The sequence below is a fragment of the Psammomys obesus genome, unplaced genomic scaffold, assembly GCF_907164565.1.
Source record: "Psammomys obesus unplaced genomic scaffold, mPsaObe1.curated_primary_1811, whole genome shotgun sequence".
Classification (NCBI taxonomy): domain Eukaryota; kingdom Metazoa; phylum Chordata; class Mammalia; order Rodentia; family Muridae; genus Psammomys; species Psammomys obesus.
This window is the reverse complement of record NW_026590062.1, coordinates 19,908,615-19,927,500: the sequence shown is the minus strand read 5'-3', so window position 1 is coordinate 19,927,500 and position 18,886 is coordinate 19,908,615. Positions and strand designations below refer to the sequence as shown.

Genomic DNA, 18,886 nt, shown 5'->3' with positions numbered 1-18,886 from the left:
AGACATAAAGACACATTGGAAATTTATATGGACTGAGTATTTGAAAGGGATTTTAAAAAGTATTTTGTTTGCATCATTTCAAATTAAATAGGCCAAATGATTTGCTTATCTTTAAAAGCAAACAGACAAACGGAACAGAGGTCTGGAAAAAATGAGCTTCAAATCACACAGGACTCAGTTAGTCCTCCAGGCTTCTGGTTCTCTCTCACCTTCATGAGGGTGTGGTACTCAGACTGCCCCAAGGCCTTAGGAAGTTAATGGCAGGAATGGCTTTGGAGAAGGGATGTGGCTCCCTTAGTAGAGTGCTTTCCTAACCTCCATAAAGGCCTGGATTCCATTCCTAGCACCCCACAAAGCAAGTGTGGTTGTACATGCCAGGATTTCCAGGGCTAATCGGGGAGGTCCTGGCAAGAGGCTCAGAAGTTCAAGTTCATTGCTGGATGTATAGTATGTTCTAGGAAAGCTTGGACTAGATAAGACCCTCCTGTCTACCATGCCCCCAGCCTTAAAAATAATATAACTTTGATCTTATTAGGAATTACATTAATTTATATTTATATTGTCTAACAGAGAAGTGACTGGAAACTCTCTGGGCCACAGTGGCAAAGTCAATCCTCATACCTGGATGAACTATGACAAGAGCCACCAGTTTGGTGTAGGGCCAGATTGAGTAAAGATACTGAGCATGGGAAACAGCAGTAAAGCTGTCATTTTTGGGGGGACAGCTTGTTGATGTGGGATGTTGTTGGAAACTTAGCATCTCTGTAACTGTAAAAGTTGTGGGTTTGTGTATGTCAAGCAGCTTCCCATTTGTGGATGGAGACTAAGTGCTTTCCTTAAGGCAGGGTGACACTGTTGTTAAGGAAACACATCTGGGGCGATCCCTGAGCACATTCAAGGGTGTCAGGTTTGATGATGCCAGGAAAGGAAGTGACTAGTTGTTCAGCAATAGGCTGGGGAGGGGATAAGAAAATTACAGGGTGCTGTCAGCTCAGCATCTTGATTCCAGCCTGGTTTTTCGCCTGTGGGACAACACAACCGTCAGATTAGATTAGAAGCCAACAGAGCCTGTTGGCCATTAGGGTAGGATAGGGCTGGGCTTATGTCATCTGTAAGGTGAAAATAGGAACTGGACATGAAAATAGGAAGCCTCCCTCTAAAATACAGCTTAAGTCACGGGCTCAGATTCCCATGATCTTCTGAGCAACCTTGTATATGCTCACATGAACACCCACCCAGCCTCACACAGCAGGTCTGGCCTTTGTCATCACAGGTCCTGCGGAGCTGTTCTTCCTCACTCACTGTGATATTGATGTCAGTGTTAGCAGCTGTCATGTGTATTGACTTCCCTCCTGATTACGCATGTATGCGAAGCTGCCAGTTCATTCAGTGAGAGGTTCCCTTTCACAAGCAGGTATGGGGATTTCACCTTTTTTTTAATATAATTGGCTGAGTTTGAAAGGACATTGATGCATCCTTCCAAGATGGGAACACGTTGATTTCCCAGCATCCTGATGACATCTTACAGCCCTCTCTTTTTTCATGGGACTGAGGACTGGTGTCATGATACAGGCTTCTTTGTGAAAATAGGAGGAGACTTTATATATATAATCTATGAGCCCAGTTTCAAATATGTATGTAGACCTGTGAAGATGTATTGCTAGATGTTAGTGGTGGAAACTGGTGTCTGTGCATGGCAACTCCAAACTCCAGTAAGTTCACAGTGGGCAGCTTTTACAGATGAGTTTTTCAAAAGTGGCTCTTAATGCTTTTAGCAACTCATGTTTTTTGTGTAGCAGTCATTTTCCTGAACCAGACATTCCTATTGCCTATTAGGTAAACATAGAAAGAGCATAGATTATGAGTTAAAAGTATTGACAACATTTCAAGTGCTATCAGAGAACATTTAATTCAGTTTAATTTTGTGATAAATCTGGAGTTTAATCCTCTGGTTACCCTGTAATCATGTCTCTATTGATCTTTTCTGAATGACTGCCTGCAGTTTAATAAACTTTGCCATTAACCCAGAGCCTCTGAAGGGAGAGATTGACTCTGTGATCAAATCTGATAGAATCAATAAGTATCTAAATATCACAAACTCGATCTGTAGGAAGCCTTAGTATAGATATAAACCTTCAGCTTGTCTCAGGAAGCAGGGAGACAATCTGATCCTCTGTATATGAACTAATTGCTTTAGAGTTAGCACTTGATACTCTTAAGCAGGCTCACACTTCAGTTCCTTTGTCAAGCCATGCAGTACAAACTGGAAGGGTGGTCTGGTCCATCTACCATATTTGTAGGGTCTGCTTGTGGGTCTTGGATCACTGGATGCATCTTCAGTAGTTTGAATTTTTCACCCTAATACAAGCCTGTAGTTCAGTTTTATTTTTAGCTGTGTGATGTTAAAGGAGGAAAATCCTGTTGGATAAGCCCTGAAATAGAAGACCTGAGGCAGGCAGAAAACAAGTCACAGGTTAGAGCTGTGCAAGCAAACTTCAAGAGTTGGAACACTTTCTATGAAGCTTCTCTGTCTGTCTCGTTTAGTGATAGGGCATTAGCAATGTGTGCTAATGGGGTAGTGAGTCTACATTTTGCACCTGTGTGTATTTATAGAGCCACAGTCGTCCATTAATATTTTCTGAGTCACATAATGACAGAAATGCCCAATTCTTTGCTAATTTTCACCCTTGGAATAAATTTAAATTTGAGAGTAAAGCCAAAGCTTTTATTCTGTTTACTTTTTTTCCTTTTTTATTGCTGACTTGAGTTAAAAGGAGTTTAGGTGCTTGACATAAGAGACACAGTCTTTCTGTAATTACATGAGGGGAGGGAAATAGAGGTGCACAGAATATTTTTGTAATGTTGTAATCCTAAACTAAATGTAAAATTTTCTGCAAGCTACGTCCATAATCCAAAAGCTTAACAAATTCATAATGGCCCAGAATTTGGGAAGGAACATAAAGTGTAAACCACGGGAACTTCTCAGTGTGTTGCCAACCACTTTGGGTCAGGATATAACCTATGGGAACTTCTAGTTGTGTTGCCAATCTTTCATGGTCTTTGTTTGAGTAGCCATTTGACTTCCAAGCTTCATCTCCTTCATTTCTAAAGTTACAATGATATTGTCTGCTGTATAAAGTTACTGGGCTATTCATGAGAGACATAAAAATGTTACCGGTTATGAAAGGTCATTTACTCATCTTTGCTGTAGATTTAGAAATGGCTTGATTCCTTAAATTCTTATCTATAACTCAAGTTATAGCACAATTAGGGTAAAGGACATACCAAGTGTGCACATAGATAAGACAAATCTCAGTTGCTGAAAGGGCTTGGAAACACTACCTGGAAGAAATTTGGTATTCATGAGCTGCAAGCAGCATTTGTTGAGCATTTTCTGTGTGCTAAATAGTTTCTCAAGGTAATAACACTAGGGAATTTTAAGAGCATAAGAGATCCTCTGATAAAGGACCCTTGATTTATAGGTATAAAATACATTGCTCTTTTTTCTCTTGAGAAGCCAATTCAGAAGTGTTTGAGAAATGATTCAATAGTGGTTTACGGGAGTAAGAGGCATCTGAGCATTCGTCCCGCCTCTTCTGTACCACTCCACCTGTGCGTCTCCAGTTCTGGAAAGTTGAAAGTTACAGAAATTATTTAGTAATTGCTTGACAGATGTGGTTAATGTTCATTGTTATTTGGCTCGATTTGGAGTTACCTAGGAAACAACCACTGAGCATGTCTGTGAGGGAGTTTCTCGATTGGGTTAATTGAGGTTGGGAGACTCACCCTTAATGTAATGCAATGCCATGGGCTGCAGTCCTAGACTGTATTGAAAGGGGAAGCTGAGTGCTAGGATTCATTTTGCTCTGTTTGCTGTTAGTGGATGCAGTGTGACCACCTGCTCACACTCTTGCAGCCATAGTAGATTGTTCCCAAACTGTGAATCAAAGGAAACCATTCCTTTCAACAGCTGTTTTGTTGTTGTTACTGTTACTGTTTGGCATTTGGTCATAGCACCAAGAATAATTTTATGTAAGCCTAACAGAGTCACTTGAAAAAATCTCAGCTTCAATAGGACTTTGCTGTGTCTATAGACAATTCACTGTTCACTATTGAAAACTCTATATTTCTAGCCTCATAGCCAGATTTTTATCTTTTTAATAATACCAATCCTAGCAGGTATAGGATGAAATCTTACTACAATTTGCATATCCCTGGTGACTAGTGGTACCAAGTACCTACTCACATATCTATTTGGCATCCAAGTGTGTTTGAAAAGCAAATATGTCTGTTCCCATTCTTTATAACAAAATATATGGGCTAGGGATGTAGCTTATCTGGTAAACTATTTGCCTAAGTTCCATTCCCAGTACCTCATAAACCAAGTGTGCAGCCACATGCCTACAGTCCAGGCATTTGGAAGGGGGAGGCAGGAGGATCAGTTCAAAGTCATCTTCAACACATAGTTTAAAGCTGGTCCTTGGATACATGAGACCCTGTCTTCAAAATAGAACACAAGAGAATCAACCAACAGGTAAATGCAGGGTGTCCTTCAGATGTGTACTACTTTAGTGGGTTAGATTGAAATGTACAAAAACCCATTGGAAATCTCAGGGTTGTGCTTGCTCTCTTGAGGTGGGAAATCTGGCTTTGCCCTCAGAGGTGTTTGAGAACTATATGGTGTTCTCTTGTTCCTCTGGTTTGCCCTCATGTCTTTTGTGTGTGGCTTCTTTGGCCCTTTGTATATATTCTTGCCCTTAAGCTCTCCCTCACTGATGAGATTTTCTGCCCTCGGTCATGCTGCTCTCAGTTTGCAGAGTGCTGCTTGTTACAGAGGAGTTAATTTTTTTTTTAAGGTTTCCTTTTCGTCATGCTGTATTTCTCAGATTATCTGGAGGGACTGTAATCCAATTTTAGGAATCCTTCAGGGCTGAGAGCCTAAACTGTTTTAAGCAATAGCATCTGGTTGCCAGGGACTCAACCACTTTGAGTGTGTTAAGGGCTAAAAGCAGCCAACTCTCAATTATATATAGGGATGAGAGACTGCTGGCGTTTTCAATTCACAGTGCAAAAATCTCACTTAAGCTGATAGTTGTGTTCTCATCCTATAACTAAGCTTAGAAGAGATACTTGGTGTCTGCTTTTGTGTCATCTTTCTCCCCTTCGCCTTTCCCCTGCTCTTTCTTCTCTCCCTCTCACCTTGTGCCTTTTTCTCTTTAACTCCTCTCTCATTCTCCCTTCATTCCCACTCTGATGGTATCATACCTTGAAACAATGATTTTTATTTACTGTTCATGTTCATACTTTCCATTGTTTCTCATTTCAGCCATTCTGTTATATGTGGGTTTCATTGTGATTTTAGGTTGTATTCTCCTAATGCTACTGAAGTTAGGTATTGTTCCATTGTCTGTTGACGCTTTAGAAACCTGAAATTATCCGTTCGTAAGTTTTACCAAATTAAAAGGTTTAGTTGATTTCTTTTTGTTTTGAGAATGTATTGCTAATGTATCCTGTATACCAACTTTAATCAGAGAAATATTTTGCAAATACTTCCCTATAATACGGCATATCTTCATGTTTGAACAGTATACACATTGATGTGTGTGTGTGTGTGTGTGTGTGTGTGTGTGTGTGTGTGTGTGTTATGGTATGGTATGTACCCAAGAGTTCGGGGGCCTGTGGAGACCAGAAGAGGACATTGGATCTCATGGAGCTGGAGTTTCAGGTGGTTGTAAACGACCCATTATGGGTGCTCAGAACCAAACTTGGCCCTCTAGAAGAGTGGTACATACTCTTAACCACTGAGCTAACTCTCCAGCCTTCAAAACTGCCTTTTGAAGATCAGAAGTTGACTTATAAATGTATCTTTTTATGGATGGTAACTTTGGTATCACACCAAAGAAATCTTTTCAACCCTGAGGTTATATGAATTTTTCTATTATGTTTACCTTCAGAAAATTTATAATTTTAATTGAATTTTATAATACATTTAGAGACAAGTTTTCAATCAGATCAAGTTATGGATTGAAACTGTTTGCATACAGTTGACATATTGCATCACCATTTTCTGAAAGGACTATTGTTTTTAAGGCTACAGAGATGGCTCAGTGTTGAGAGTACTTGCTCTTCCAGGCACCTGAGTTTGGTTCCCAGCATCCATGTTAGATGGCTTACAACTCATTGTCATTCTAGTTCCAGGGGGTCCAGTGTCCTCCTCTGGCCTCACAAGCCACTATATAAGTGTAGCATATACTCACACACATATACATACATAAAAAATAAAAATACAAGGAAGACTTCTCTACAGGATCACATTTGTGTTCTTATTTAAAACCATCTGCCAGCATACATGGTTATTCCTTTTGAACCTTCTTTCATTTCCATTGATCCATGTCTTTAGCCATATGTCTGGCCAGGGAATGCACTTATTATTCATTGTGAAAGGTGCCGGTACAGAGCATGGTGCCTAGTCCTCACCTAATGCCCAATAAATATTCATAGATTTCTCTCCTACTGTGATTGAGCAGCTTTGGTTTGGGAATCCAGTTTTGTATTTCCAAAAGATGACAGAGTATATGGCATATAGCAAATATTGATTTGGGGGTTGGGGAAATGTGTAAGTGTGTGTGTGTGTGTGTGTGTACACATGTGCGCATGTCTAGTGAATGTGAATATGCTTGCACATATCTATTCATGCACATGTATGTATGTACATGTGGGGGCTAGAACTTGACATCGGTGTCTTTCTTGATTACATGAAGATGTGATCTGTGGCTTCATCTAATCTAGCTTTACAGCCACAGATCTCACCTCTGTTACCTGAATGCTGGATTATAGGTGCACCACTATCTCTGCTTGGCATTTATGTTGGGGCTAGGGATCTGAACTTTAGCTCTCATGTTTGCCCCATCAGCATTTTATCCACAAGTTCGTCTCTTGACCTCTTGATTTTTTTAAGGTGAATACTTAAAGCTAATACATGTTTTCAGAGAGTCTTATGTGGACATTGAACTCCTTAGGCTTCTGTCTCCGTCTGGCAAGTATTGAGATTACATAAGTGTGCCACTGTACCTGGCTGAGATTAACTTTTAAATGTTGTACTGGATATTAATTTTTTTTTCTGCACATACTCCAGTCACTATAAAGTGTGGGTCCTGAGAGTATGTTCATTAAATTTATTTGTTTAAAGATACAAAGTGGAGGCTAATATGAATACAATCATGCAGAATTATGAAAAGACTGAACTTTAATACAAACCCCTTCCATTTATCACACTAGACCTTTGCAGTTTGTTTGCACAGGGACTTTGATGGAATAAAGAATTACCAGAGCCATTCAGAAAACAGGTACAGTGCCTCACAGTAAACCAACCAAAGACCCAACAGATTAAAATAATGGAAAATACACATTAAGATCATTTGATGATGACTGGAAGAGCATCTCTTCATTTTCCCCCACTTCTTTGTTCCTGTCCCACTTAGTTGTAATTGTCAGCTTAACCCAGCCTAGGGCATCTGAGAGGAGAAGCTTCCATTAAAGAATTTTCTAGACCAAATTGCCTGTGTGCATAATGTGAGGAGTTGTTTTGATTCTTAATGGGTGTAGGAGGGCCACTGTGGGAAGTCCTGTTCCCAGGCTGTTTAAGGAAGCCAGCTAAGCATGAACCTATGATCTAGCCCACAAGTCTTCTTCCTCCATGGTCCTTTCTTTGAGTCCCTGCCCTGACTTTCCTCAGTGGTGGACTATAACCTGGAAGTATATGCCTAATAAACCCTCCTCTTAAGTGCCTTTGGTCGTGGCATATGTCACAGCAGCAGAAAGGAACCTGGAACAATCCTTGAGATCAAATATCTTAGAGCAGATACTGTTTGAACTCTCCCCCATCCTCCACATGAGCCCACACTTGGACACACTCAGATATAACCCACAGCCACTCTACCAGTGATGGACTGTCCTCAGATTAATATGATTGGAAACATCAGGCAGAGACTCTTTCCAAAACCCATTTTCTGCAAGGCAGGCAAATTGTGCCCTTATTTTCCATCATCTCTACTTCATCTGTAATCAGCAAATGGGGCCCCTCAGCCTGCATTGTGTTTCATGTGCAATCTGTTAGCCTCCCGAGTTTGCACAACACCGAACCTTCTCATTTTGAAATTCAGGAGTAGCAGAGGAAGCTTTGGGGAGAAGATTGTAATTTGGGAGAAGGGGAAGTCAAGAATAAGATCACCTGTTCTGAAGAGGGCCAGTACAGAAGGAAATTGCTTTGCTTCATCAGTGTCTGAGCCTCTGAATGGATGTGCTCCTGTCATCCCGCCCTCCATCTCCAGTGACCTAAAAATCACATAATTTCAAACATTCATAGAAACGATTCCTCTGTGCATGGCTTGTGCACTTACCCCCTCTATTGTCAGCAGATGTGTCTAAATCTTTCTGTTTCCCAGCCAGGCTTCTGCCGCTGTGCTGTGTGAATGAATGCCCTTAAGCAGATTTCTCAGACTTCTCACTTCCAGCCTCCTCCCAGGGGTTTGGGTATGTGGGGCAGATTCATCTCTGGCCTCTTAGGGTCTTGTTCTGAACTTGAGAATTAAATTGCCCTAAAAATAGATTAACAGGAGAATGACATGTATTTTGCACATAGGTAGGAGTCACTAAAGGAAAATAAAAACTCTTGAAGTAGGAGCCAAGCATGGGGCACTTGGTTGTAATGCCAGCACGTAGGAAGTAGAAAGCAGGATCAGGAGTCAGCGTCGTCCTCTGTGACACAGTTTCAGGCCAGCGTGGGGAGACTCGAGACAGTTTCAAAACAATAATGACAACAACACTTTAAAAGTGACAGAACCTGAATGATTACTTAATGGCTGTTTAGGGGTGGCAGTTTTAGAGACAAACCTAAAATCTTTGGGGAAATGAAAGAAGGTAAGAGTTATCTTACCAGATGTATTTGTGTACATTTTTTTCTGAGCCATAACCCCACCCATCTCTAAATTTGCTTTCTCCTATGCTGGCCAGACATCTTGCACATGAGACCTTCCTTCCCGCTCTGTGTGTGAGGAAGATGTTTCTTTTCTATTGGCTAATGGAGGGCAGAGTGTCCCTCTTGAATCTGCTGATTTTCAAGTGCCTTTAGTTTACAATAGTCCTTCTGCCAAGTGGCATGTTTTCAAGTGGCATGTGCTGCCACCTTTCATTCATTTGCTAAATGCTTCCCTTGCAGAATGAGAAGTGTATTCATTTTATAAAGCATTGCAGGTTATTCTGATGGACTGTCTCCCTCGGCAACTGCTTGCCTAGTCAACTAACAAATTAACAGGTCTTTGAAAATTGTTGTTCATTGATCCCAAAATGTTCTTTTATTATCTAGATGGTTTCCCTTCTTGTAGCAGGAGTATTGAGAGTAGCCATGTTTCTTTAAGGAAATGCTTAAATTAATTGCTACTGGTGCCTTCACGGTGGGTTGCTATATACATATTCACCCATGCATGAAGTCATGCAATTGTTCTGTATATTGATAGGTTTCTATTATAGTTTATTGATTGGTTTATAATCAGCCGTTTTGTGGTTTGTAATCAGCCCTTTTCTGTGTATTACCAGAGGAGGATGTTGGATGGGTGTCTATATTATTAGAGTTTTCTAGAGGAACAGATCTTATAGAATGATCTGTCTATCTATGTCTGTCTGTCTGTCTGTGTATCTGAGATTTATTAGCATGGCTTATGGGCTGTGGTCCAGCTAATCCAACTATAGCTGTCTACTAATGAAAGTCCAAGAATCCAGTAGTTGTCCAGTTCACACGGCTGGTTGTCTCAGCTGGTCTTCAGAATATGTTGAAATCCTAAAGAAATAGAATGGACTTGACAGTCAGAATGAGAGCAAGTAGGCAAAGAGCGGGTGCTTCTTTCTTCCATGTCCTTTATATACGCTGCTACCAGAAGGTGTGAGCCAGATTTATGGTGGATCTTCCCTGCTCAAAAAAACCATGTTTAGGATATGTGTCCCCACTTTAAGTCATTAAATCAAGAAAAATTCCTTGCAGGTGTACCCAGCCACTTGGGTCTTAGGAAATTCCAGATGCCATCATGTTGGTAACCAAAAATAGTCATCACACTTGTTCTTTCACTCTCTACCTTACTCGTATAAAACAGGGTTTCTGACTGTTTAGAAGTAGTGTGGGGATTCTCCTTCATCTGTCCTACCCACAGCTCTAGCTTTAGAGGTATGCTCTCACACCCCAGCTTTCTAGATAAGTGCTAAGGATTTGAATGCAGGCCTTCATGCTTGGACAGCAAATGCTCTTCTCCAGTGGTCCATCTTCCCATCCTCCTGTGTTTTGTTTCCTTATTTATATGGGGCAGTTTTCCTATTTTCTAAGGTAGTCAATGAAATCTTAAAGCAATTATTTTATTGTACATTTAGGAAACTGTTACTAAATGTTTATAGAGTCAATGAATAATTATTTGCCTGGATATATATATATATATAGTGTCACAAGCCAGTTAGGTATTTATATACAGCACAAGCCTGCTATTATGTATTTATATATTATGTATATATAATATGCTATGTGAATTTATGGCACAGTATGGGCATACTATATATACATAATATATAGTAACATATCTCTAGTGTCTGAAAGCAGAAGACTTTTATGAAAAACTTTGAAAAATAATGTCGGTTACCATTTAAGCTTCTACACAGAGACAGATATTTTCCCCTCTTTGCCTCCACCTTCTCAGAGTGGAGAATCTCATTATTAATTGGAGCAAAGATGATTGTACTGCTGTTTCTAAGATTTTATCAGGTCTCTGGCAAGCTAATGTCCTGGCATGGGGTCTGTTTGCTCCATGTAGCTATTCTGCACAGCAATGAGAATGCCTTGATTAATATGTTACAGGAAAATAAAATGGATTGGAAAAAAAAATCATAACATGCTCTCGTGAATATTAATTCACATTTGTATGGAATTGGACATAATTTTCAATATACTTCTGGAGGCACCTTCAGTATGACTCTGAAGAGACTGAATTTGTGAGGCAAATTAATTATTTGTTTATTTAAGACAGGATCTCTTGGAGCCCAGGCTAAAACTTACTGTGTTGCCGAGGATAACCTTGAACTTCTGATCCTCCTTCCTCCATCTCCCAAGTGCTAGGATTATAGACATGTACTATCATTCCTAGTTGTGTGTGGTACAAAGGATAGAACCAGGTCCTCATATGTGGTAAGCAAGTACTCTTCCAGCTGAGCTACATCAGTAACCTAGTATTGTGTGAGATAGATATGGATGTTTTAACTACTTGGATTTATGTATTTAGAAAGCAAATATTGACTACTGACCATTTTCCTGGCTTGTTTTGAAGCAATGGGGTTACTGGAGCCAGCTGTTCAGTGTTGTGTTCTTTCTTCTTTCAAGGGATTATAGTCCAACATGCCTTAAGAACCTAGCACTAGGTGTGCTCTGATTTACATCTAGGTCATACACAAGGCAACCCTCTGCTCCAGCCTTCCAGTCTGGTCTAGAGCATTTGATCCACGTTTAACATATTTTTAATTTTCATTTTTAATCCATCTTGGCGTTACTTGATTAGAATGTGTTCCTTTACTCCTGACACTAAATGAGGATGTGGGACACACCCTCATCCCTGCTGCTGTCATACACCAGTGCATTGCATCCTTAGTACTATACAGACCGGTTCTAGTATGGAGTGAAGGCTAAACAGAGTAAAGGCTCAGGTTACAGACAGGGCTCCACACCTCTTGGCTTTAAGTGGGTGCTGCGTCACCCAAGCTCAGGCTTGGGTCCTCATGCTTCCTGTGCCCTTCTTTCTGGCTCCATCCACTAGGCCCTGCTGTGCTTGCTATTGTGCAATTTCCTTTGAATTGAGCACATACTTAGTGCTCATTTTAGAAATGTGCAGTAATTGATGTACCAATTTGGAAACATAGTGCATCAGACTTGCCTCTGGGAAGTCAGAGAAAAGCCTGAATGAATGAAGTCCTGGGTGAATGTGTACTGTTGACACAAGTACAACCCATGTCAAGGATCCCATAGTGTCAGGTGTAGAGGATCCCTCAGGGGACCAAGTGCAGGTGTTGACAGTGTGTGCAAAAGATGTCCACCCTAGTTTCCCTGCTGTAGATAATTTACATCCTAAAGGCTGCTTGTACTGAGATCAGTTACCTAAACTTGCCTTCCCCTTCTAGTTGTATACCATAAACTCCATCTCGTTGCTTATCTGAATGTAAAACCCCAGCTCCTTGTTCACCTAGATGTAGTAATGCTGCTTCTCTGCAACTTTATATAATAAACACACTGAGCTTGTGGGTTGCTGAAGTGTCTCTGGTCCAGAGCCCAATATACTTGACCCCAGCTTCTACCTTTTCTGTCTGTATGTCCATTTGCTGTCTTTTCTTTATTCCTTCACGGATCCAGTCAGGTCCAAGTGGATGTGTCAGGGCTCACACCAATAATCCCAGCACTCAGATGGCAAAGAGAGGAGGGAGGATTCCTAAGGCTTCCTGGCCAGCCAGCCTTGCTGAATAAACAACGCCCGGGTCAATGAGGGACTCTATTTGAGGAAGGCACCTCTGGCTTTTGTGTATACATGCCCAGATGTACTTCCATACCCTCACCACCCAACAAGAATACACACAAACACAAAGGAATGGAAACAGCATATCTGTATTATCATTTGGGGTTCTACAAACTTGACCACTGTTCTGTATCTAGCCTTCGTGGCTGACAACCTTACTTAGTCTGTATTTTGGCTGGGACCTTAGATACTCATGTAACCACCACTTTCCTTTTCTTTTCTTCTTTTATGCAGAAAGATGTAGCAGTTAAGCCTCAGGAACGCGTGGAGAAACGACAGACTCCCCTGTCCAAGAAGAAACGAGAAGCCCTTACCAATGGCTTGTCTTTTCACTCAAAGAAGAGCCGGCTCAGCCACTCACACCACTATAGCTCAGATCGGGAAAATGACCGCAACCTCTGCCAGCACCTGGGGAAGAGAAAGAAGATGCCTAAGGGACTCAGACAGGTGAGCAGGCCTGGTTCCTTCTTTTCCAGACCTCCTCTCACTTCCTGTGCCTCTGTAGTTCTTTGCAGTAGGTGGTATTTCCTTAATATGGTGATTGTTTACAAAATTGTATGTTTGATTCTAAGTAATAGGATCACACTCCAGGTGTGTTATCAGTATTTGACTAATACTCTTTCTTTCATTTCAATGTTTGCTATGCGTCAGAGCTCCTGGTAGTAATGCTGGTACATGGGGTAGATGGACTGTTTTCTGTAGAGATCTTTGTGGTGAGGACAGATGGCTTGGAGAAATTGGTCATACCCATTGTACATGTCAGGTTCTGGTATGCTAAAAATGGTGGTCTGTGTATGAGCAGGGCCTTTTGTAAAACTCATACTGTGGCATGTGGGAGGGCAGTGGAAGCAAGTGCCCACTTGCTTGCCACCATTGTTTTGCACAACCCTGAGACTCAGGATAGTCTTTACAGTTGTTGTTTGAACAGACATTTTGCTGTGGGAGTGGTCTCTGGCCTGTTAATAATTAGGTTACAATGATCCACATGCAAATACAGTGCTTTGCATTTGGGAAATCTGTCAGCGTATGTAAATCCCTATGTGAGGTGGATTGACAATGCAAAACAGCTCTTCGGAACAGTTTCTTCTCACAGAGTTGCTTTAGTGCTTGTAGAATTACCAGTGTCCTTTGTGGGCTTTTTTTTTGGGGGGGGGAGGACTATTGGGTAAGCTTCGCTGTCACTTAAAAGGAGCAGAGAAAAGAGCTGTCATGGATGACAGAATAGGTGCCGTGCCGCACCGGTAATTTCTAGTTTGCAGATATTTCTCTACAGAGCATAAGGTCTGGGATCACAGAAAACAGTGGTTTTAAAAGCTCACAGATCATCACGACTGTATCACACACTGCACTAAACACACATCCCCCAACCTCTGTCCGTGAGCTATTGGAATCTCGTGGTCAGGCTGGTTTGGAAGTCACTTGTGTGAAACTCCAGAAGTGTATTCTGAGTGATGACTTTTAGTTATAGGTTTGCAAAGATAAAAAGCCGTAAGAGGATGGAATGGGCTGTTTGATGTCGTAAAGGGAATGGAGGACATTCCTGTATAGAGACATGTAGAATGGTGGGTGTCGTCGAGTACACAGAAGGTCTGTATCATAATGTCCCTCAAACATGGCCCAAAGTGTCACCATATTCACTTGTCAGTAGTGTTGGTAACATTTGTCTATAATCATACAGTCTGTGGTAACTGGGCTCTAGGCCTTCAGTGTATGGCATAGCTAGCAAGTCATATCATTAACCCTGCCGAGTGGGTAACTCCTTTGTGTACTTTAGAGATAGGGAAACTGGGCCTGAAGAGATATGGAAAGCTGAAGTGGTCTGTCAGAGAACACCTTGGTATGGAGGATTTAGACAAGATTTCTCTAGCCCCTTAGTTTTCTCTGTTTCCCCTGTATCTTCTGTTTCCTTTGTTTGGCATAAGGATTGGGCATAGAGAGAGAAAAAAAAACCAAACAAACCTCTAGATCATAGGATGGAGGGAGGATGACCTACTAATAATTCTAGAAACAACGTGGCCAAACAACACATTTGATTTTGGAAGCTGTCTGTGAAGGATGAAGCAGGATAATCTAAGTTCACAGCAGGAGTATGGAGTTGGAAAGCTTGAAAGTAACCAAAGTTAAATAAAGGTCTTTTATGTGTGCTGGGGTGAGGAGCTGGAGAGAGGGATCCATAAAAGACTAGAGAAGACTAGGGTTCATAAAAGATGATGTCACTCTGGAATTTGTGTTCCTCACTTATGTGTAAATATAGTCACCAGTGGAGAGAGGCTGCAATATTGTCACCTTCGTCCTAGACCCTCTTGCCTTCTCAACATGATGTAGGACTTCTTCTGACCCTGTCAGGCAAGAGACCACTTTACTTTCATACCGAGGCCAAGTAACATGTCTTCCTTTATGACTTGATCTCACTTTTCTTTTCTTTGCCTTAAAGTCCTCCTTGTGATTTTTGTGAAGTCAGGAGTTGCAGGATTGCTCTATGAAAACAGATGTGATCATAAGAGATGACCAGGGTCATGTTCTGGTACCTGACTAGCTTTTGGTTTTAATGGCCAAGTGATATTTTTGGTATTAATGATATTTGGAGTGAAAGCTTTCTTTGTTTTACATTTAAAGAGTACTTACTTTGCAAATAATAAAAAAATGAATCCTACCTTTCACCTTTAGTACCAATGACACAGGGAACTGTGTCCATTATTCATGCCTTAATATACTAGTTAATTAACAATTTCATTTATATTAAGAGAAGAAGTAGAGTTGATAACTGAAGTAAAAGTTTTAGAATCACTCGTTGCTGCTGCACTACTGGAAAATGAAGTTTCTGAAGTAGGTTCCTCAAGAAATTCCTTCTGAGTCTCATGATTATGTCACAAGTAACATGGTCAAATCGGGTGTCATAGAGATCTGTGGGGAAAGACCATAGTGGGCCTAAAGAAGGCAACTTGTTTTAGTCTGTCCATATTTGAAAAATGGCTCTATGAGGACATCTAAAGGAGAGGAGAAACATTTGTAGGGCAAGGTACCCTCTCTTGCGTGAACACTGATTGGCAAAAGGTGAGGCAGAACATGTTTACGATTCTGGGAATAGATGGAGGTCATTGAGATGGTACACCATGTAAAATGCCTTGCTGGCAACCCCAGTGATCTGTGTTTGGTCCTTGGGACTCACATGGTAGAAGAATAGAACCAAATGAGTAGAGTCACTGAATCTGTCTTAGCTGGAAGGGGCTTTGAGTTGAGAGTGAGTATTGAGAAGAATTTTCAAATTAATGGATTGTCCTTTAGTGTCTCTGACTGAGGGCATTAAAGTCTGAAGACGTATAGATGACAGTGGGCATGAGGAAGAGAGGGCCTGGTCTTCCTTCTTGACATGTGGAGAGTGAAATAACTTTGCATTCTATTAGGATGGCACTTCCTAAGCAGGCAACTTAATACATGGCTTTCCTGTAATTATGGAAGACATTACTCTTTAGTAGAGAGAAAATAATAGGATTTTTTCCCTTGAGAGTCTGTTGAAGGCAACTAATCTTTTCACTCTGAGAGTGCAATTATATACTTTTAAGAGAGAAGGGAAAAAAGGTGTAGTTCGAAAACCAAATTGCTTTTTCCTTCCTTGTCTGATTATAAAACCACAGTTCCTATGATATGTTTTTATTCTGCTGAAAGAAAATATTTTAATTGGCACTTAGCTTATTTGTTGTATTATTGTTTTTTAAGGATAAATACATACTGTCTTAGAAGAGCGATGATCAGTAACTTCATTGGCAAATGGTTGCAGGTTTGAACAACAGTGTTCCCAATTCCCTAAAGAGTGAAAAAAAAAAAATCTGGTCAAAGGCACAAATTGCTATGACACAAAACAGTTTATGTCTCTGCGACCTGCTGGTTTGAAAACTTTCTCCCTTGGAAAGGCATGAACAATATCTACCTCAGTCTCCAAAGTCAAATTCCACCAAAGCTCACTGAAGGGAACTAGTAACTGATAGGCTTACAGAGCAAGGTTGAGGGGCTGCCAGTGGTACTTTCGGTGACCCCAAAGCTGCAGTGTTGCAAAGTCATTATCTAGCATAGATGATAGTTTCTCCATGGCCACGTAGGTGGTACTTCCTTAGCCTTTGCCAGCCTTTATGCTCCAGTATATTTACAATCCTAGAGATCACGTGTATGGTTTGAAATGGGCAGAATAGCATGCAAATAAGTGTGAATTGGCTGAAGTCTTAAGGGAGGTCCCAATTAGCCTCCCTACTCCTTCTCTTATGAAAGAGTACCAATAGTCTACAGGTCCCGTCATGGTGGCCAAACAGGCGTAGCTGATTTCCTGGAGATGGTTACAGTTTGGCTTGTATGATAGCACATTACAGTGCTTACCTAGGTATTGTTTCTTCGGTACAGAGCTGTTGAGTACTTATGGTGTGAGTGGATGTTAGAAGTGTTAGGTTTGAGTGAAGCACAGGAGATGCTTTTTACTCCTGCTTTGATCTGGGGGTATAATGAGAGGACACAGCAGCTCTCTGTAGTACGTTCTTCCTTCTTTAATTGGGAGACTGCGTCATACCGTAACTACCAAGCAATACAAAGATGTGTGTTTCCTGACCCTCTAGCCAAATTATGTGGGGACCCTTTATCTCCCCATAAAGCATTTTGGGAAAACTTAACCCTTCTCTGAGCATTAAGAAAACTTGGTTTTTCTTTCTATGAATTAACTTTTAGACCATAGGAATTTCTGCTTTAAAAATTTAGTACTTTGTAGTTTAAAGCACAGAAAAGACAAAGGATGTTAAAAATAGCATAGGCATGATGAAAAGATGATGAGCCTTGGGAGAATGTTAAGTTAGCTTCAATTGGCATTCTAGATACCTGTTTAATCCATTAATTTGTTCTTTCAAATATGAACTGCACCAGACAAATAGTCTGAAGAGAGTGAGAGGCCAACATTAGGTTATATGAATGCACATTTTGTGTGTATGTGTGTGAGGGTTTGCGTGCATGTGTGTTTGTGCGTGCATACATGAGTATGATGAGTATGCACTTGAGCGCTTATGCATGTGTCATGCATATGGATATGCACAGGTATGTGAATATATATCTGCAAGTGTACATGGAGGCCAGGTTCCGCCTCGTGTGTCATTCCTCAGGAGACACTGCCCTCTTTCCTTTTTGGGAAAGTGTATCTCTTGCTAATTCAGCTGGACTGCCTGTAATAGGGGTGACAGAGGTTGCTGTCAAGAAAATTGTGGTCCCTGGTTTGAACAAAAATTGAATGATTAGTAAAGATCAAGCCACAGAGAAAGGAAAAGTAACAGATGTATCCTTTCAGGATCAGACAAGCCTAAGGTTAAAGCCCATTAAAGGTAAGATGGCTTGAGTAGTTTATAAAGCCCCTGAGTCATCTTTCCCCACCCCATATTGTCCTGTCCAAATGCCCAGCCCTATGCCTTTCTGCAATTTCTTATAGAAGCACCTTTTGGAAAAAAGAAGCTGCCATCTCAGGGAGTCTGCCCTGTTTATCCTCACATGCCTCTGATCCTGGGTACTCTGATTTACCTCTCCACTCTCAGAGTTTATCACACACTGGGAAGGGGCAGGAGTAGAATCCAGGGGGTGTATATCTAAGGGAGAGATGACTCTCATGAGGCAGGTTCCTGTGGTGAGTTCTTGGTACTGTGAAAGAATTGTTGCAGGCAGTGCATCTGGGGCCCCATCTGTAGGACATTCTGTGGAAGCAGAGGGGCATAAGAAGTACAGAGGAGAGTGCTGGAGGCTGCTTTAGCATCGATAGAATGGGTCATCCTTTCCCGGGAAAGTTCCACCTAGCAGCAGCCAGTCCAAAGCTGGTCTCAAGAGTGATAAGCCCAGGATCTATTTTTAGACACTTCGAATGGCTGGTTGAAATTTATAGACTCAGTGTGAGGTCTTACCCAGATGGCTTCTAGTGAGGGGGAGAAAGAAGAAATTCAACCATAATTTGAAAATAGTAGTAGGCCTGTCTCTCTTGGCTGTAGGTAGGCACTGACTGCAATGTTGGGATTGAAGCATGTTCATGAAGCATTTTTCATAGAAAATAAAGTAAAGTCCTTTAATCATAAATGGTCAGAACAACATCTTATATGGCTTTAAGTCTTAATTTCTAGGGAGTATAATTTTTTAACTGTTGAAGAAACACATCAAAGAAGAACATCAAACATTGTGTTCTTTAGTTATACTTTCTGTTGGTTATTTAAAACTACACAGGTAGCCAGAATTAATCATATATATATATATATATATATATATATATATATATATATATATAT

The 18,886-nt window shown here is 40.9% G+C and overlaps 1 protein-coding gene across 1 annotated transcript in view; it reads left to right on the top strand.

Moving 5' to 3' along the window:
• Auts2 (activator of transcription and developmental regulator AUTS2) overlaps nt 1-18,886 on the top strand; it is a 1,016,386-nt gene that overhangs the window by 275,903 nt on the left and 721,597 nt on the right. Inside the window, exon 2 of the mRNA XM_055606033.1 lies at nt 12,828-13,040. Within this exon, the coding sequence (XP_055462008.1) occupies nt 12,828-13,040 (213 nt within the window). The remainder of the gene's footprint in view (nt 1-12,827; nt 13,041-18,886) is intronic.